General features: G+C 36.0%; 2 protein-coding genes across 14 annotated transcripts in view; both read left to right on the top strand.

The window, feature by feature from the left end:
* Window positions 1-2,805, top strand: part of LOC18423021 (acyl-CoA thioesterase II) — a 28,975-nt gene extending 26,170 nt beyond the window's left edge. For 2 of the 5 annotated variants that reach the window (XM_006827577.4, XM_088871397.1), the window contains exons 14-17: window positions 1,588-1,689; window positions 1,993-2,041; window positions 2,133-2,201; window positions 2,297-2,519. In XM_006827577.4, coding sequence (XP_006827640.2) covers window positions 1,588-1,689; window positions 1,993-2,041; window positions 2,133-2,201; window positions 2,297-2,374 — 298 coding nt within the window. In that variant the 3' untranslated portion in view covers window positions 2,375-2,519. Of the gene's footprint in view, window positions 1-1,587; window positions 1,690-1,992; window positions 2,042-2,132; window positions 2,202-2,296; window positions 2,520-2,564 lie in introns of those variants that run through there. The other 3 variants (XM_088871395.1, XM_088871396.1, XM_020672095.2) reach the window with 3 other exon arrangements.
* A 5,389-nt stretch (window positions 2,806-8,194) lies between these two features.
* LOC18423020 (F-box/kelch-repeat protein SKIP4) lies at window positions 8,195-14,699 on the top strand. Of its 9 annotated transcripts, none has more exons than XM_088871392.1 (4): window positions 8,195-8,429; window positions 12,541-12,682; window positions 12,854-12,912; window positions 13,597-14,699. In XM_088871392.1, the coding sequence occupies exons 2-4, from the start codon at window positions 12,566-12,568 to the stop codon at window positions 14,357-14,359; spliced, it is 939 nt and encodes a 312-aa protein (XP_088727518.1). In that variant the 5' UTR covers window positions 8,195-8,429; window positions 12,541-12,565; the 3' UTR covers window positions 14,360-14,699. The 9 variants fall into 9 exon arrangements, 8 of the variants coding, with proteins under 8 accessions (XP_088727518.1, XP_088727515.1, XP_020525925.1 ...); XR_016058981.1 differs by having other exon boundaries at window positions 8,198-8,429; window positions 12,541-12,912; window positions 13,597-14,510; window positions 14,581-14,699; XM_020670266.2 differs by having other exon boundaries at window positions 8,243-8,329.
* The last annotated feature ends 6,197 nt before the right edge of the window (window positions 14,700-20,896 follow it).

Below are 20,896 nucleotides of genomic sequence, written 5' to 3'. Positions count from 1 at the left end.
AGTGGGGGTATGGGCAGTAGAATGCTCAGTGATCCAGATTGGATTGGGCACCATCCTTTGCTAAAAGGTCTGCTGCAGAGTTTGCTACTCTGAATATCTGTTTCCACGATGTTTTTAATCCCCTACTTAGATGAGAAATCTCTTCAAAAATGTCATGGAGGCGTCATGAGCAGGAGGTGGCTTTAGAAGCCCAGGCTATGGTATTTTTGGAATCCCCTTCCACCAAGAGATCAAGACTCTAACTTGAGTTTACCTTGCGAAGGGCCTAGGCAATAGTTGAGTCCACCAAACCGATGGGGCGGGAGAAAGACGAGCATACTGCCATCTTGGGTTCTAAAGAGGCCTCCTATACCAGAGGTTGCCTAGTCAGCAACCATCAAATTATATATTTTTTTGATAATGTTAACCTTCAATTTATAAGAACGAATAATACAAGAGACCTTGGCAATATAACCATCAAAGTTAAACTTGACTAAAGGGGTTTTAGTCAAGTTAAAAAGTTAGGAGAAATCATCAGCACCATCTCCGTAACAACAAATTAGATGAACAAAGTCCTTGGGCCCTTTATCGGACTTTTTATCATTATTTTTTACACAACATTGTTATTTACCATGTGATCCCTAGAATAATAGTTACAAGTTTTTTATCTCTACAATATCTATCTTGGAGCAAATGGGAGATGTGGTTTTAGTTTATCATGGTACTTACAGTTGTAGGATTTGTGGCTGCTAAACAAGAGGCATTCAAAGGTGCTCAAAATATGCGACATTTGCTGGAATTTTTTTGCAAATTCAGGTCTTGATTTCTAGCCCAAATTGCATTTTGGCCTGTTGAAACCCTGAGGGTTGTTTGGTTTACAAATATCCATCGATTCTGAATGTAATCCTTGGTAAAAGCCCTTTGAGTGGGCTTTCAAACTATCCAATCGCTCTCTCATTCCCCCCCCCCCCACCCACCAAAAAAGAAACAAAAAATAGAAAACAAAAACAAGAGCCATTTCCCTGTTCACACCACCTCTACCACCATTGCCACCATCACTGCCACTGCACTTACATCATCACCACCTACACACAGCCATCCCCCTTACCAACACCAGCACCAACCCACTGCTGCCACCGCCACCACCATTGCCACTATTGTTCTGCCGCTACCACTACCTTAGCACCACACAATAAGAAATTGCAATTCAACAAGAGCAATCAAATACCTCTGGACAACTAGCCAATTCATCCAATTGCAATTTAAATCGGTCACAATTTGAGGGGAGGGGGGGGGGGGGGATCATCACTAATTGACAATCAGATGGAGCCTTAGTTTTCTGTTAGAACCTGTTTTTTCAAATATGTGACACTTCCTTTATTGAGCCTGACCTTGATTCGTTTTATATTATCAAAACTTGAACCTTGCTGTTACTTATTTGTTTTTTCAATTTTGTTGTAATTCATACTGGTAGTCTTCTTCTCTACCAATTTAATCTTTGCACAATGCTTGATTTTTATGTGTATAATTCTTGGAACAAATGTAATTGATGTAAGTCATTAACAACTACAAAAAAAAAAAATGTAAGCCATTAATCATCTCCTGCAGATGTGTAGTAGCATATACTTCAGACCTTATATTTCTTGGGACTAGCTTGAAGCCACATCAAAGGAAGGGCGTGAAGATGTCATCACTCAGTCTCGATCACTCGTATGTGTAACATCTCCCTTTTCCTTTTGTTTTTGTTAGTAACCTGCATTGACACAAAGACATCTATAATAAGAACAACCATCTTATGGAAACAACCAGCAGTCTAAATTATGCTAAATGTTGAGCATAAGCATGTGTAACTGAATTTTATCATACTATTTTGAGATGAGCATGGATTTTGAGGTACTACTTTATGTTTATTTGATGGTTAGCCCACATCCTCTCTCTCTCTCTCCCCCCCCCTCTCTCTCTTTAACATATTTGATGGTTAGCCCACATCCTCTCTCTCTCTCTCTCCCACAGGTTGTGGTTTCATAAACCCTTCAAAGCAGATGATTGGCTATTATTTGTGGTAAGTATTTCACAAAAGGGCCAGTTTTCTAGTTCCATCATCAAATTTATTGGTTTTCAATGCTGATTATTGATTGGCTCTTGTTTGACAGATGGAAAGCCCTGTTGCAAGTAATGGTCGTGGGTTTGTTGTTGGTCGGATGTTTAACAGGAATGGAGAGGTTAACAGAACTTGGGGTTTCATTTTTAGAAATTGTATTTTCAAATTCTGAAGTTTTTCACTGTTCATACTAATTGAGTCCGTGTTGATGTGCAGCTTGTCATTTCAGCAAGTCAAGAAGGCATCTTTAGAAGGGCTAATCAAAGTACTCCAGATCCAAAATCAAAACTATAAGCTTGGTGGGTTTTATGGAGCCGAGTTCTTACGCTGTTGCAATATATGAATTTTTCATATGAACGATGGGTCTCTTATTTTTCTTAAGAGGAAGTAAGAGTCCCTTCTTAGTTTTTCATGATCGTGCAATTATAAGTTCAGGATCTCTCTCTCTCTCACACACACACACACAAACTATCGTTAATCGCAGCATGTAGACACTCCTATGAATAACAGATGGAGCTTCTATGCCTGTTGGAAGGGACTGCAGCGAGAGGGTCAGCTGAAATTCTTTAATGACTTATTGATTGTTTTGGAAGAAATCCTCGACTTACCATGGATGTCTTGATTTTATGTGGCATTCCTGTCACACCAAGAAAGTAAAGCATATTAAATGCTTGAGATCATAGTATATTCATTCATAAGTTAAAGATATTTTAAATTTGGTTGAAGCTGCCCTTGGAATTTTAAATTTTGGTTGTCCAGCTTATCAATTTCAACCGGTTCGACCAACCGAACAAAGTTGGATAGTATTTATATTTTTTTATATTTTCAAAATTTTATCAAACTAGTTCAATTAATCGTCATATTAGTTTTGACAAGATCAGATCCTTCATCAATTTGATGGCCTGTCCTATCTTGATAATAATGGGGGTAAGAGTGCCTGGTTAGCAACCAATGCCACTTCGTGCATTGTGGCTGAACCTAACGAAAATAACCTTCGATTTTATGGCCTTGGGAGCCTTGCCCCTTGAAGTGAAACTTATGACTATTATCATAGCCTTAGCTAAATCGCGAAAAAAAGAGAGAGGAAAAAGTTAAAAGTGTGAGGCTTTAAACAATCAAATTAGGGTCTAGAGGTTGTTGTGATGTCTAAATATCTTAAAATTGATCATTTTGACCTCAAGATCATGAAAAAAAAATCTGGATTTCAAGTTTTGGATATAGTGCATCTTGTAATGTGTTTTGGACCATCAAGTTTCAAGTTTTCATAGATGTGTTCGATCTACACTATTTTTTAAGCTTTGAATTTTATAAGTACATATGAAAATATATTTTAAGGCTATCACAAAGATATATTCAGAATCGGAACCACATTTCTCGATACTATTTAAAGGTGCGTTGTGCTTTGATTGTTTAGAGCCTCGGCTTTATACAAACCGCACCTAAAAAAAGCGGCGGGATATAGCTTCTTGGACTTATTAACCCAATTTAAAGAGATTATAAGAATGACCCCAACCAGGGGGTTCCGCTAGGGTTTCAAGTAGAATTTTGATAGTAGCTTTTTTCAAACTTGGGCTTTAATAGGGTAGGGGTAGTGATAAAGGATCATTCAGGAACTTACACTCTCAAGTTATTCAAGCTCAGTATGATAGTGTTTAGCAAATTAAATTGAAAATTACATAGGCTCCATTCCCATTATTAACACTTAAAAAAAGAAAAAAGAAATAAAAGAAAAAGACATGGGTGCAGTTGGCATATGATGCACCCGTAGCTGTAGAGGTAAGGTACACCTTCAGATTTTATCATGATATATAATTTTGATGTAAAATGTTATAAGGATTATCTCAAAATCTATTTTTATATCTAATTCTAAAATTTTAAATTTAAAAATTGGTTAAAATCAAGTAGATCTAAAAAGATATGAAAATCTTGAAAATGGACGGTGTATATAATATATGTTGTAAGATGTACTATTTTTGAGACTCAAAATTTTTTTGTTTTTCATAATCATACATCATTATGTCGAGATGACAAATCAAATGGCTTTTCAACATTAAAACAACCTTTTATGTTGGATTTTTAAGATACATCCGTAGTTCTACATTATAAGGTTGCAACCTTATATTTTTTTCAAAAGACTTATACTTCCCTATCTAAAATTATAATCTCAAATAACCCCTTGGTCTTAAAAAAAGTTCGTATAACCCTCAAGTTAAACAAAAACTAACGTTTAAACCCTCCTTAGATTTTGTATTGTTTAAATTGTAGAATTTACTATTGTTCTTTTTTTCTAATTACCTGATCGTAAAAATCGAGTTGGTGATGCCTCCCTTAACTTGCTTGCAAGGTTCACGAGATGAGAGTCAAGTCCCAACAAAATATTGAGGTCAACGTGAGATTTTAGAGATGAGTGTTTATGTTTTCTTTATTTTTTATTGAAAGGGAACATAAGACTTTCTATTAATCAGAATGTAAAATTCAAAATGTTCAATAAAAAACAAAAGATTATTGAAAAGAAGTGACCACCAAAGAGGCAGCATGAACTCCTCTTTTGGCAAGGATGTACGCCTCTTCATTCGCCTCGTTATAGCAATGTTGAATAGTTGCCGTAGAGGTTGACAAAATATCTTAAATTTAATGAAAAATTATCCTTTATCTCCAAAGAATATGGGTCTCTCTTACTCCAAGCAATGACATTTGTCGAGTCTCCTTCGATAATCCTGCTCTCTTCCAAAGTAGGTAGCAATTTCAACCCTTTCAATAGGCCTCGTGCTTCCGCCTCGTTTGCTGTTATGGTACCACAAGGACTCGAATATAAAAGAATAATGTGACCCCAATGATTCCTAATGAGTCATCCATAGCATGTTTCTCCTGGGTTGTCAAATGAACTTCCATCAAAATTTAGTTAGAAAGAATTCACCAGTGGTGGTTTCCAAATGACCGTACTACGAGTGTTAGAGACAACACCCGTAGTAGCCAATGCCAAGAGATTCCTAATAATGAAACTTTTAGGAATGAAGTCATTGTCCTTATGAATAAGGAACCAATCAGCTGCAGCTGCGTTGATATTCGATTTTAAAGTAAACAAATCCATACATAAACTGTCAAAGACTTTGTTATTTCTTTCCTTCCACACATTTCAAAGAAGGCTAACCCAAATAGATCTCCAGAGAATAGTACCATTCTTTCAGACACCTGGTGTGATCCATTGATCAAGAAGTGCTCTGATATTCTGGGGCAGTGGTAATGATAAATTGAGACATTGGTGAGCCTAGTCCCCAAGATATGTAACAAAAGTGCATGATAAGAATAAATGTTGCGATTTTTCATCACTACCTTTACATAAGATACAGACATTAGTAATAATAAAACCCCTCTTCCTCAAGTTGTTAACAATTGCTAATTTATCTTAATACAGAATCCATAAGAAAAGCTGTACTTTAAGAGGCCCACATAATTTCTTCATTTGGAAGAGACCGGTATCCAACTCCCTCCATTGGTCATTGAACAAGAGGTTGTAGGTTGATTGGACCGAAAATTCCCCTGAAGAGGTAATGTTTTTCATCCACATTTGGAGTCAGATATATGCCATCTAATAAATCCAAACATGATTGATACTCCTCAATGAGTCTATATGTAACTCTCCCGTACATGCAAGGAATTGACCAAATAATATTAGCATAGAAACCCCCACTAGCCTCCTCGATAGACGGTAGTGGGTTTAAGATTTTTAAGAAAACCTTAGGGAAGAGGTAACTCGAAGGCTTTGTTTTTTTCCCAAAAACAAAAAATATGTTGCAACCTTAAAATGTAGAATTAAAGATATACCTAAAAAATCCATCGGAGAATATTGTTTTAATATTGAAAAACCTCCAATTGATAATCTCGATATCGAGATGTATGAATATGAAAGAAAAAACAAAAAAAAAAAGAAAAAAGATTGTGAGCTCCAAAAATAATGCATATTGCAAGACATTATCTAGACCGTCCATTTTCAAGATTTTTATATTAGATATGAAAATAGATTTTTAAATAATCTTGAGAATTTTTTACACCAAAATTACATGTTATGATAAAATTTGAAGTTGCATCTTAATTGGATTGTTTAAGGTTGCAATATTATAGAAACCATACCCTTTTTTAAAAGCTAATTTTCTTACAACTTTTTTTAACCATAATTAGTTATGGTTCATTAAATTTTACTTTGAATATTTTTTTATTTTTTAAGTTTTTTGTATTTTTTATTTTGAATAGTTTTCAACTTATGTTTTTTAAATTTTTTATTTTTTAATAGTTTTCAACAACATGAGTTAATTGGTCTCGGGTAAGTACTCAGCTGGGGCATGGGCCGGTCCGAATCGACTTTTCCAACGTTGCCCGACATAATCGATGTACAAATGAATTGCGCTGTACAATTTATTTTGCTTTTTATTTTCTTTTTTTGGGGCTAAGTCAAGCCATGACATAAACAGTCATTGTAAGTATGAAGTAGAAGGTTCTATGTGAAAACTTCACAAAAATTTAGAACCTTGTACCCACAAAGTAGGTGTTAGAGGCCCACTTGTTCGCCTTAGCATTTTGGTTCTCTATAAACATGTTTAAAGTGGACAACGAGATGCTTTTGATGCCATCAACAATGAGACATTGTGTGAATCTCCTTCTATGCCACCACTGCCGTCGATTTGACAGTTAGCAGTTGCAGACCTTTTTCGAGTTTCAAACTTTGAATAGATGAATATATTTTCATAATTCAGCTAAAGTTACTTGAGCTAAATGATCTAAATACCCATGTTTGTTCTACTGTTTTTTTGCTTAAAAATAAAAAATAAATCTTGCCTTAAGTTTGGAATCCATAAAGTAAGATATTTACATATTTTGGCTTGGTGCGCTATATGGGGCTAAATTAGTAAGATGCCCCTAGTTGTTGTGGGTACTAAATCTAAAATACTTTTTTTTAGTGAAGAAATATATTTCAAGTTTGGTTTGGACTTTGGAACCCGAAAAAAAAAAAAAGGTATTTAGGCTATTTAGCTCAAACGACTTAAGTGAATTAAACTATTAAAATACCCTCGTTTGTTCATGTTAATAGAAAATAAAGGGAAGTAAATATATGAGTTTTGTTTGAAATTAAAAAGTTAAAAAAAAGAAGGATTTTTTGTAAAATTGGAAATTTTTTTGACTATTTTTATTTTTTTTTAAAAAGGGAAAAGTACATTAATTTTCCCATAATAAAAGGTCATTTGGGCATTTTTAAACAAATTTTTTGAAAAAATACCTAAATAAAAATATTTTTGGAAAGGAAATACTCCATTGGTAAAGTTGTTTGATTGAACCACTGGAGTATTGTTGTAATTTGAACATTGGTTTAGGTTTTATTAAAATAAAATAAAAAATAAAACGTTATCCCAAGTTTTCAAATTTTATAACTTTAAATTTCATGATCAGAGGTGAAAATAGATTTCCGAACCAATGTGGGCTAAAAATGCATTTTTCAGAGACGTTTTCAAAGAAAGGCTCTCTATTTTACTCTACAAGGTCTTTGCCTTATATATCAACAACAAACAAGATTTTATCTTGTACAAATCATTGAATTAAAAAAAGGAAAAAATTTATATAAGGATGCTACCTTATAATGTAGAACTACGGATGCCCCTCAAAAATCCATCGGAAAAGTTAGTTTTAATGTTGAAAAATCCTTTGATTGATCATCTCGATATCGAGATGTATGACTATAAAAAATAAAAATATTTTAAGTCTAAAAAATAGTACATTTTACAACATATTATCTACACGTTCCATTTTCAAAATTTTCATATGTTTATAGATTTACTTGACTTTAACTATTTTTTAAATTTAAAATTTTATAATTAGATATAAAAATAGATTTTGAGATAATCCTAAGATCATTTTATATTAAAATTATATACCATGGGTGTAGTTTGCATACGGATGCATCTGTAGATGTAGAGGTAAGGTGCACCTTCAAATTTTGTCATAGTATATAGTTTTGATGTAAAATGTTATTAAGATTATCTCAAAACAACCATTTCCGATTTATTTTTGAGCGGCATCCATAGTTCCACGTTATAAGGTAGCATCCTCATATAAACTTTTTCCATTAAAAACTAGTGGCAATTTATTGTTGGGGTATATATATATATATAGACGGCATTTTATGTTTTTAGAGGGCCATAAGGGGTAAATTACAAAGGGCAATTCCAGACTTCATTGGCGCTTCATGCCGCAAAAAGGGTTTGGAATTCCTTATCGATTTCTTTAAAATTTCATATTTCAAGTCATTTTTCTGCCATTTTCGACTGCATCATTGAAGATACAAAAAGAAAATTTTCAGGTTAGTTGAGTAAAATTTCATTCTGTTTACATTAGCGTTCAAACTAGAGGATTGTAAAGGGATCTCTTGGCTTGATTCTCTGAATTTTACTGTGTAGTTTCTCCTCTTCTTTTTTTTCTTTTTTTTTCTTTTTTGCATATTTAGGAGGGTTCTAGATATTTATCTCGATGGTAGTGATTGGTTCTGTTGATTTTGTTTTTTGGTTTTTTTTTTATTTGCCATTCTTTCTTCTATTAACGCCTTTGGATTACGGAGAAGTTCTGGTTTTGGGTGGATTCTGGAAATCAGGGTTTTTACTGTTTGATCTGAAAAATTAGGGTTTTGGTGGTATTCAGTTATGCTTCTTTTAATTTGCTGAGTGGTAGATATTCAAGTTTCATATTGATGCATCTTTTTGTTGAAATTAGGTGAATTGCTTTGTCTTTTGGCTTGTTATTTTGTTGCAGACTTGTGTTTTGATGATTTTTTATAATGTCTTTTTTTGTTAGGAGGAGGTGATATTACAACATTGTCTCCTTGCTTTTGTATTACATTGGGATCAGGGTTTTGTATGTTTTGTTTCGAATTAACTTCAAAAATTAATGGGATATGATTGTTGTTCCATGGGGAAAGTATGAGTGCAGATAATCAACCTGTTTGCACTTCGTCATCTGAACATGTCTTCTGTAAGCTTCTCAGCCACCCTAGTACATTGCCAGAACTGTGTTTAAGAACATTTATTCTGTAAGCTTCTCAGTTCTTATCAGCAACTCAGCTAATGGATTCTTCCACTCTTCTAGATGTCTTCATCAAGGAGACCCCTAATCCCTACCTCCATTCTTATTTCTCAGCGACATTTTTACCATATCCATTGAATGTCCCTATACCCATGGTCTGCTGGACAGCATCTCCACCTCTATTATAGGGCCAATAATCTCACATTTGCTTGATGCGGATCACCTGTTGGTCTTTTGTGACAACAGGCCAGCAAAACATCAGGTTGACAAACTATGACTCTAATATTTTGTGATCTTTGCACTGGTTTCCGCATGCATGTGAACAAATCAAACCTCATTGTTTTTTATGTACCCAGTGACAAATTGAGGGAGCTAGCTCAATGCCTGGGATCGGTTGCCTTATATATAGGACTACCTCTTTTCATGGGAAAAACAAACAAATCACAATGGGAAAATGTGGCACAGATTTCTGAGTGATGTTTACCTGCATGGAAATGTAGGTTTCTCTTTCTTGGAGTCCTTATTACCTAAATCAGTGCCAGACTCTTAAATATCCCTGTAAATCAGATAGTGCATCAACAAACTAGAAAGGCTCATCAGAGAATTCCTTGTGTTGTGCTGAAGGGAACCACAAGTTTCACCTTGTAACATGGGACTGTCTGCCTTCCGTAATGATTTGGTGGTTTACATATCAGAAAACTACAACTAGTAGACATTGCACTTTTGGGAAAAGTGGCGGTGGCATTTTGTGGATCCCGAAACCTCCTTTGGTGCCATGTCATCAAACAAAAGTATGGCATGGGACCCATGGGTTGGCTTTTTCAAACAACCCACCAACTCAAGAGGCTGACAAAGAAGTAACTTTAGGGCATCATGTAGTATATTCACAATGAATTTATTAGCTACCATTAGATTCATGGCCAAAATGGGTGACAGGATTATGCCTTGGAAAGACCTATGGCTCGGGTCAGATCACATTAGGGTCCTCCTTTTGCCACCTTTTCAACCTAGCACTTGATCCTTACATTTCAATAGCCCAGATAACAGACCAAATTGGCGGACAGTTATTGTGGACACCACAATTTCGTCAAAATCTCACAGATGCTGAGACGAAGAATGATACACTAAATGCCTAATTTGTACCAAACCGTGGCAAGGACAATTTGATTTGGTGCCCGAATCTACGAGGCGACTTTTCTGTGACTTCTTTCTATCATGCTCAGTATTCTTCAAGTTTCAGTCCTGCAGACTACAAGTCCTTGGACCATCAAACTGGCACCAAAGGTTCATGCCCTAAACTGGCTTGCCACATCCCACAAAGCTTTAACCTTGGACAACATCCAATACAGAGGAATACCCCTGCCAATCTGGTGTGATGTACAGGTTGGAGTGGGAATCCATGAATCCATGAACCAGCTATTTCTCCATTGTGCAACAGCCTCAATAATCCCATCCATATTTCTTGATCTTTTCAACCTTACATGGGTCTGGCCAGAGGCCATTAAAGAGTTTTTAAACCGTGGATTTCCATTTCCTTACCTTTCCCAAAAAGGGTCGCCACCTATGGCACCTTACCTCAATTGCCTTCATCTGGTCCCTTAGAATAAACCTGCGGATATTTTAGGGAGTCCAATCAAGCATTTCAACTCTCACCGAGCACTTTGTGTCCTCAATCATAACCTTGGCCTTCCGACAATATCTTTGGCATATCTTTTGCTGTTTTTGATAGCCGAAGCATATTAACTGGTTCAAGCCATGTAATCCCCCAAAGGCCGTCCCTGTGGAAGCAATCTGGATTCACAGAAGTCAAGCTCAATTTCAATGGCAGTTTAAAGGGGAACCCAGACTCAACTATCAATACAACCTCTTCACACACTCAACCATCTATACAACCTCTTCACGCACTTGAAGAGGGGACTCTTCTTCCCTGTGTTCTTGTCAAAAACTATAACAGCCCTACCTTCAATCAAACCAACTTGGACCTCAAATTTTGATATACCAAATCTTCTTTAGCATCATCCAATTTTTTGTACAGGAATAAACACCTCCACAATGTTGTAACATATTTTGTACAAACCGTGAAAATGTAATACCTCATTGCATCAATGGAAGTCATTAATTCTCAAAATAATTATGCATGCTGGTGGGTATTTCCTTTGGAAATTTGCTTTTAAATGTAATTTACTGCATGTTGGAGACCGCCTGAATCAAGCCACCTGAACCAAGCTAGGTGAAATTAAACTTCGACAGCTGCTCCCTCGGCAACCGTGGCCGCTCACGTATAGGGGGTCTCATTAGGAATTATGCAGTCCAGATCCTTAGTTCATTCTCCAAACACATCGGACGTATGCTTATTCCCAACTGGCAGAGGCCTTGGCACTCCTAGAAGGACTCAAAAACATTAATCCCTCTTCGAACCTAAGTAGAAGGAGACACTAAGAACATTATTGCTTGGGCCTCAGGCTCAGCACCTTGCCCCTGGACTCCCACACACACCGTTAATAAAAGCTATTACATTTGCAAGCATATGGTTTCCTCATGGAGGCATATTTGGTGGGAGGGTAACACGGAGGCCGACACGCTAGCTAAAGGAGGAGCACTTAACAGCACAACCATGACTGCACTTTGCAGTTAACACTTTAGTTGCACTTTCTCTTGTCTTGGCCATCTTGCACACTGTCCACCAGTGGTGGTTTTTTTTTACAGAGCTTCCAGTTCATGGGATGCTTATTTTTTGTATAGAGTCCCCAGATGTAGGAGTGCCCCTTTTAGGATGGAGCCCCTAGACGTAAGGGTGCCCATATTTGGTATAGAGCTTCCGGCTTGTGGGAAGCCTATTTTTTGATGGTTTGTAATCTTCTTCCCCTTCAATACAAATGTTAACAGTTCCATAAAAAAGTTCAAGGTATGGAAAGGCCATGGCAAATTAGCTAAACCAGATCTTTTCAAGTTTCAATGTGCATATTCATCATTCAAGTGAAACTAAATCCATCTATTTTGTATTTCACAAACCTGGAAGGAACTGGGTTTGACAGGTGCCTTGTGTGGTAGTATTGCAAAAAATATGAATATGGGTGGAAAAAACATAAGATGCTCTGTCCTAATGCGCCTGAATCAGAAATAAATGTTAAATGAAAGAAGAGAAAAATCTCATTAGGAGTTTTTGGGATTTCTCTTGGAAATTCAAGGAACATTTCATCATGAATGCTGCATTAGTTATATTAAAGATGCTAAAGATGCATCTTGGCATTAGAAATTGTGGGCGTTGCATGATGGTTGAGATAAGTTTTGGCTTCAAATGCCAGATTTGTGACAATGAAATAAGATAATTTTTAGCTCAGAAAATAATCTCCCCTTGTATGATTCATCGCTATATGCATTCTTATATTTTACAGGCGCCCTTTTCCTTACAGCCTCAATATGGACCCTGAAACTTTTGAACAAGCAAGCAACCATGCACAACTGAGCTCCGACACCAGAGACCCAGATTTATCCCTTATACCTGGTCTACCAGATGACATTGCCCTTCTCTGCTTGGTGAGGGTCCCACGTAAATACCACCCCCTCCTCAAATCTGTCTCTAGAAGATGGCGTGCGTTAGTGCACAGTGAAGCTTTTTATGCCTGTAGGCAAAACTTAAGGTTAGCAGAGGCTTGGGTATATTCCTTGTGCCGGGATGCCTCCGACCAGGTTCATGGTTATGTGCAGGAACCGACCAAACGGCGATGGCGACCCCTGAAGGGCGTCCCACCTCAATGCTCCAAAAGGTACATACATTTGTATATTGTTTCCTTATCCCTTTATTTCCTTTATGGAACAGTGTTATACAGGTCATGTTGACAACATGGTCATGATGATTATCATCATGCCAGCCATGGTTGGATAGAGTGGAATATACCCTATAATTTATCAAGGAAAAGTGTCATATGCTTCGGGGGACACATTTCCTACATTTGCATCCCTTGAGGCACAAACCATCCATCCAAAGATGATCTAAATGATGGTCCAAAAAGTAAAATCAATGGTTTAAACATTTTCTTTTAAAAAAATATTATTTTTAGATTTTAAAATTCATTAATTTTTACAAGTTAATGATCTTCATGTTAGGGATTATGTATTCCTTAAAAATTTAGGGTTAAAATCTGTTTAAAAACTGAATTATTAAGGAGGTTTCTACATGACTCCAGGAACTTGTAGAAACCGTGTCCATTAATCAATTAGTGACATGGTCGGTGGTACCTGCTCTCTGTCCATCAACGTCCAGTCCATTGATTGAATGGTGATGACCTTATGACCATGTTGTTAGTATGACCATATGAATCATACTGTACTTTTCAGTTTTTCTCTTTACCAAAGATTTTTGTGTATTATTCATATGAATTTTTGTTTTTTATTCATAAAATTATAGTCCCTCGTTTTCGTCAACAAAAATCATCTTTCTCATCTGACAGGTACGGCATGGCATTCGGGGTCCTAGGCCACCGGCTCTATCTATTAGGTGGATGCAGATGGTTGGAAGACGCATCGACGCAAGTGCATTATTATGATGCCATCACAGACGAGTGGGGAGAGGCCGCCCCCCTCGTAAAACCTAGGTGCCATTTTGTATGTGAAAGCTTGGAACACAAGCTCTATGCCATTGGGGGCATGGGCCTCAGCTCCGAAACCTTACACTCCTTTGAAGTTTATGACCCAATAAAAAATGAATGGACCCTCTCCGAGGACCCAGACATTTTAGCTGACCCTGGAGAATCCCTCAGTTTTGAGGGAAACATATACATTAGGCATGTGAGCCCCGATGTGGTCCCGTCCCACTACGCTGCAATGTGTCGGCCATCTGCGGGTGGCAAGTGGCAACCAGTGGATGGTGGGATGGTCATGGGGTTGCGTGGGCCTGCTGTGGTGGTAGGATCTAGGGTATATATGGTAGACCAAGGATCAGGGGGAGTGAGATTGATGGTTTGGGATGAGAAAGAAAGAGATTGGGTTGGGGTTGGGAGGTTGTCGGGGTTGGTGGTGAGGGGCCCTTGTAAGTTGGCAGGGTTGGGGGGGAGGGGTGTGGTGGTGGTGGGGAGGGGGATGGGGGGAGCAGTGGTGGACGTGAAGGCATCAGGGAGCAGGGGAGTGGGGGTGCTAGTAGGGTCGTCAGTGGTGGGTTTGGGTGGAGAGTGTTCAAATAATCAAGTGATTTGCTGTGAGAGCATAGCGGTTTGATGGCAGAGAGAGGGCTGGAGGGTTGGGAGAGAGATTTGTGGCTATGTTGAGGTTGTGGAGTGAGGAGACTGTCTACCATAAACAAGCATTATTTATGGCTATATCAGAGATTGTCCTTCAAAATAACCAGTGCTGATTGTCACTCTATCTAGTACGGCTACGTTGGGGTTGTGGAGAGAGAAGATGGTCCTTTACTGCAAGTAAGCAGTGTCGACTGTCAGGAGAGAGAGAGAGAGAGAGAGAGAGAGAGAGAATCCTTTGTATGAAGACAAATTATTCCTGTTATGTAAAGAACTGATGTTTTTGGTGTAAAGCATGGTGAGTTTGTGCTTTGTGTAAATGAACCAGACTGACATATCCATCAAAAAAACATTGATGTTTCAAGTAACCATGAAACGATTCAATGAGAGATCTTGCAATGCCCATTGGATGTAAGTAATTTCCTATATATATTTTTATGCTTTATCCATAAAAAATGATGGACAGTGGGGGGAGAATATAATTGGAATATGGCCATATGCTGATAGGTTAGTGGAGAAATGAGATACCAATTTTTCAGATGCTTTGCCATTCATTGATTCTCTTTTCAGATGCTTTGCCATTCATTGATTCTCTGTTGGTGCTTTTATCCATCAGAGAGAGAGAGAGAGAGAGAGAGAGAGAAAGAGAGAGATCTGTTGTGTTTTAAAGTGTTCAAAAAAATCGAACCGACCAAGCGCCGGGTTCAAGTAACCGGTAAATTGGCCAGTTCAACGGCCTAACCAGGCATCTCATCGCTAGTACAGAAACGTTAAAAAAAATAAAAATAAATTAAAAAATCCAAAAAAATATGAAAAAAATATTTAATGTATGATTAAACAAAGCACGTCCAAACAAAGTTGAAAAAAAAATTAAATTGGATTTTAAAAATTCGATTTGTGCCTAGTATTTTTTTTAATTTTTTTTAAAAAAGATAGGAAAATGTAAAAATAAATATTCACGGCCAAAACACTTTTCAATCTTTGTCGAAATGATAAAAAACATTCAAAACAGATTACAAACAAATCCCTGGATTTTATATTTTTTTAAAATATCCGATTGGATCACCAAAACTGGTCAAAACCAGATTGGTCAGTGCCCGGTTTCAGTTTGACTGGCCGGTTTTGAGTTGGACCGGCCGAGTTTGCGAACACCTGTTTTAAATGGTTTACAAATCTCCCATGGGGAAACTGATCTTTAAGCCTGCTCTGAGTGTGTGTGAGAGAGAGAGCTTTTGTGATATTGTGGATAGTTTCATTTTCCATGGAGAGAGAGACTGCTCTGAGTGTGTGTGAGAGAGAGAGCTTTTGTGATATTGTGGATAGTTTCATTTTCCATGGAGAGAGAGACTGCTCTGAGTGTGTGTGAGAGAGAGAGCTTTTGTGATATTGTGGATAGTTTCATTTTCCATGGAGAGAGAGAGAGAGAGTAGAGGAAGAAAGTGCTCTTTTATATAATGGACAGTTTTCATCTTCCATGGACGGACTGATCCTCAGTGATAGAATACTTTAGTCTGTTACATCAGGTTGTTTTGATTTGCTTTTGCATGTATGCATTTATATGCATAATGCCTGATTTGCTGCATGCTCTCTGCATATTTTCCATTCTCTAAACTTCCGTAGGATTGGTTATTAACCTTGGTAGATGGAAAACTGAAATCTCTCATGAATGTTGAAAACTTTGTAGCTCATTGCTCTTGGAATTTGTAATTTTAATCTAACATGCCCATGCATCATTTCATGCAACGGCTATACTGGTGATGTTTAAATGGATCTCAAAATTCCGGATAAAAAAACTTCCATGTAGGGATTTTGCCCGAGGGAGTCGTTTTACATAATACTCCTGTGGGTACATGCTATAGGCACTTTATACATTGAAAGATTAGCTTGCTACTTGGCAAAAATAAGGTTAATACCTAGAATTAAGGTGCACCTCAAAAAACCCTCGAAAAATGCTGTTTTGATGTTAAACATCCAATTGATTATCTCAACATCGAGATGTATGGATATAGAGAAAAAAAAATTCAAGTTCCAAAATAATACATCTTGCAATATATTATCTGAACCGTCTATTTTCAAGCTTTTTATGCGTTTGTAGATTTGCTTGATTAGAAATTTAGAACTATTTTTAGAGTTTAGAATGTTATAATTAGAGATTAAAATAGATTCTCACATTGTCTTAAGAAATTTCGATGCCAAAATTGCGTCTTATTATAAAGTCATGCAAACCACACCCTTTAAATATTTATGTTGTAAGGGTTCTTGCACTCAATTAAATACCCACACAGATAAATATCCTAAGTAAAACATACACATACATAAACATGTTTCACATCTTTCTCTTTCTCTATGTGAAAGTATTTGTTACTTGGTAATATGTGAATGTATTTGTTACATAACATACATAAACATAAACATGTTTCACATCTTTCTCTCTCTATGTGAATGTATTTGTTACATAAACATACACATACATACGCTTGTATCTCAATGTGAATGTATTTGTTACTTGGAAGACGTAAAACCAGTTCGTAGTGATGAGTAAATATTTCATAGAAGTATCAAATTCGAAACTTGGACTAGCACTTTGGATTAGATCAAAGGGTTAGAGCTTTGGATTTAGGCAATGTAACATGGACAAGCCAAAAAGGGATAGAATTCTAAATGAATATATTCGAAAAAATTTAGTTGTGAAATCAAATGGCGATAAGATGAGAGAGAATAGACTCAGGTGGACTAGTCATGTGTGGCACAAACACAGTACAACACATGTTAGGAGGTGTGAGTTTGTTCAAGTGGAAGGTTAAAAAAAAGTAAGACGTAGGCCCAAAAAGATATGATTGGAATTAGTGAGAAAAGATATAGGGATATATGACCATATGTTTTACTTAAGGTATAACCTTTAATAGAACATAATGACATATTAGGATTTGTGCAACCGACCCCAATTAGTTGAAAAAAGGCTTTGATAATGATGATAAACATGGACACATTGCATCTATGATTGTTTGTGTGTGTCGAGATACAAAGGATATGAGACCAATGTCTAACACTTTTCTTCAATATGTTTTCTTAAAATCTCACTAAAAAAGTACTTAAATCACTTATAATCTCTCATCCTTGTTTATTTAGAGGAAAAAGTTTATAGTAGGTGCCAATCTAAACCATACTGTAGAAGTATGGTGCACCTAAAAAATCTATCAAAACAATGTTGTTTTAATACTGGAAACCACCTCGATATCTATGGATATATAAAAAAAACAGAGATTTCAAGTCCTAAATGTAGTGCATCTTATAAAATATTATATCGACCGTTCATTTTCAAGATTTTCATGTGTTTAAAAATTTACTTGATCTGAATCATCTTTGGAGTTTTAAATTTTATAATTATAGTTAAAATAAATATTTAAGCCATCCTAAGAATTTCAATTCTAAAATTAAATTTTATTACGAAGTTCAAAGGTGTGCTTTACTTTAATTGTTTAAAGTTGCAACCCCGTATAAACCACACATAAAGAGTGTGGTTTCTATAAGGTGGCAACTTTAAAAAATTCAATTAAGGCGCACCTCCAAATTTGATCAAACATGCAATTTTGGTCTAAAAACTTCTTAGGATTATTTGAAATATCTTTTCATATCTAATTGTAAAATTTAAACTCGAAAAATGGTTAAAATCAAGTAGATCTATAAATATATAAAAACCTTAAAAATAGACAGTCTAGATAATGTGTTGTAAGATGTATTATTTTTGGAATTCAAAATCTTTTTTTTTTTCATATTCATATATCTCGACGTCAAGATAATCAATTAAAAGGTTTTTTAACATTAAAAATACCTTTTTCTAGATTTTTGAGGTGCATCTTTAGTTCTACATTTTACGGTCTTACATAAACATTTTCCATATATAACAGTAGATACTTACGTAAAAGTTCTTGTATGGCCTACGCTTTACAATAAACAGTAAAGCAGCATCCCATAGCCTTGCCACAAAATGCATTTCTAAATCTTCAAATCGATCATAGGATTTTATTAATTTGGAAAAATAAAAATAGATTTCAATACCTAAAATGATGTATCTTATTATATATGGGAACGGTTTTTATGAGTCCATATAGAAATGAGTTACTTCTTAAAAATCTATTTTTGAGATGGATTTTTAGACCAAAATTTTAAGGACATGTAAATATAAATAAATAAATTTTGAAAATTGAAAATAATAATTCTATTAAGAAAATATTTGGATTGTTAGTTTCAATTATTTTTAGATGGACCACCTATTGCATCCATCTTTAAGATTGATGCTATATACCTTAGAAACCGCAAATGTAGAGATGCGATCCCTGCCGCATGAAACAAATTTCTATATTATCTGGATAGTCTATTCTTAAATGGAAAATTGTTTCATGCAGGCTGGATCTCATTACTTCATATGCAGTCCAAAGTGTAAAGCATCCATTTTAGGTGTTTCATCTAAAAACAATGAAAACTAACGGTTCAAATGTTTTCTTATTAGAATTATTATTTTTAATTTTTAAAATCTACTTATTTTTTCATATTCATGATCTCCATGATAAATATTACATGCCCTTAAAAATTAAGTCCAAAAATCTATCTCAAAAATAGATTTATTAATATGCCTGGATTTCTATATATGGGGGTTTGGGGCATAGAAACCGGGTCCTTCTTAAATATTTATATGTTTCCATCATTTTTTGAACTTGAAATTTCATAATTAGGGGCGAAAATAGATTTTTCGACCATCATATGTTTTCCAACAAAATAAATGCATTTTTTTTATTGGGTTTTGTGGTGAGACTTTACTTTTCAATGTAAATCTTAAGGCTTATGCTAACCACATCCATTAAGAAATATACAGGCCGATGTTTTCGTAAGGCCACACATATGGCTGCACATTAATTCTTTCCAAAAATTGCAGATCCGGTGCCAGGAAAACGTAACTATTACCTTTAAAGCCATCTCCACCCATGACTGTTGAATTTGGAGCACCAAAAATGCCAGTGTATAGACTTGAAATGGATGGCCCATAAAAAACGTTGCAATATGGATATTTTTAAGATTTTTTATTTTTTTTGATCTATGATCATCAAGGTGGATACGATAGATTTACAAAGTTTTCATCACCAAATCTAGTTTTTCATCACCAAATCTGTAGACTGCCGATGCGTTATGGAATACTTGTCCAAAATATATTCATATAACCCTTGCAAATGGTGCACAGAGGCAAGTTCTTTGGGTCAAGTGTAAAAAATGTAATTTGTTTGTAAAAAATGTTCATCTTCAAGTCCCCACTCACCCAAGTTACATTTTTTATGAAAACAAAATAAAGTCTCACCCCAAATCTTAATTAGAAAAAGCACTTTTGGCTTCAAGTCCCCACTCACTCCAAGTTGAATACTCCAACCCAAGTTTCTATAGGGCTTAGGCTTTACGAAAACAAAATAACGTCTCCCCTCAAAGTTTCATTTGAAAAACACTTTTGGCATCGAAAATCTCTATGATAGCTCTAAAATCAATTATCAACACCAACAATAAAATTTGAAACTAAAAAAATAGTACAGATCTTGCAGATTTGTGCATACTTTTTTTTAAAGGGAAATTGATGGTTTAGATGATTTGTTGCAATATACACTATTTTTAGAATTTGAAATTCAAATTTTTTTTTTTTTCACAACTATAATAATCAAGCTGAGATGATCGATTTCAAGGTTTTCCAACACTTGAATTGCAAATTTTCGATGAATGAAGTGAGGCTTTACTTATTTTGATACACTTACAACATTGTTAAACCACTTATTGAATTCCTTATGAAACATACTTTGTTACATGATCATACTTATCAATGCCATTATACATTTTCCTTTTGTTAGGCTGCAATGGGCTTAGTGATGGTCCTGAAAACTAAGCCTTGGGCTAAAGAAGAAATCATGTAATCTAGCCGGAGTATATATATATATGGAATTTTCCGCCTCGCTCATATGGTTCAGCTGCTCCCACCGGCGCTAATTTAACTTTCCTAATCCGAAGGCCACGATGCGATACCGCCGAATGAAGTTTGAAAAGTTAATAAATTCGACAAGATCAACGTTGTACGAAAGGGCGCTGACAAATGTACGCTCCCTGTGTGCAGCGTACGCTCTCTGAAGCATATCTCTCCTCTCGCTCTCCCTATATATTCTCTCCTCTCAACCAAAAATGACCCAAATCTCTCTCCTCTCGCTGCTCTGAAACTTCTCTCTTCTCTCACTGCACAAAATGAACTCTCTCTTCTCATTGCACAAAATGAACTCTCTACTCTCGTTGCTCTGAAACTTCTCTTTCCTCTCACTGCACAAAATGAAGCTCATCTCTCCTCTTGTTGCTCTCTTATGAAGTTTATCTCTCCCACATAAGGCATCCGCAGATCTCGCATAGAAGGGTTCCCCTTGTCAAGGTATGGGCTCTCTCTCTCTCTCTCTCTCGTGCTTCTATTTCCATCTCTCCCTCTGGTTTTCACTATCGA

Source organism: Amborella trichopoda, chromosome 7, assembly GCF_054954075.1.
Source record: "Amborella trichopoda isolate Santa Cruz 75 chromosome 7, AtrichopodaSantaCruz75HAP2 v2.0, whole genome shotgun sequence".
Classification (NCBI taxonomy): domain Eukaryota; kingdom Viridiplantae; phylum Streptophyta; class Magnoliopsida; order Amborellales; family Amborellaceae; genus Amborella; species Amborella trichopoda.
Note: the sequence above shows the minus strand (reverse complement) of the source record. Positions and strands in the feature narration are given on the sequence as shown.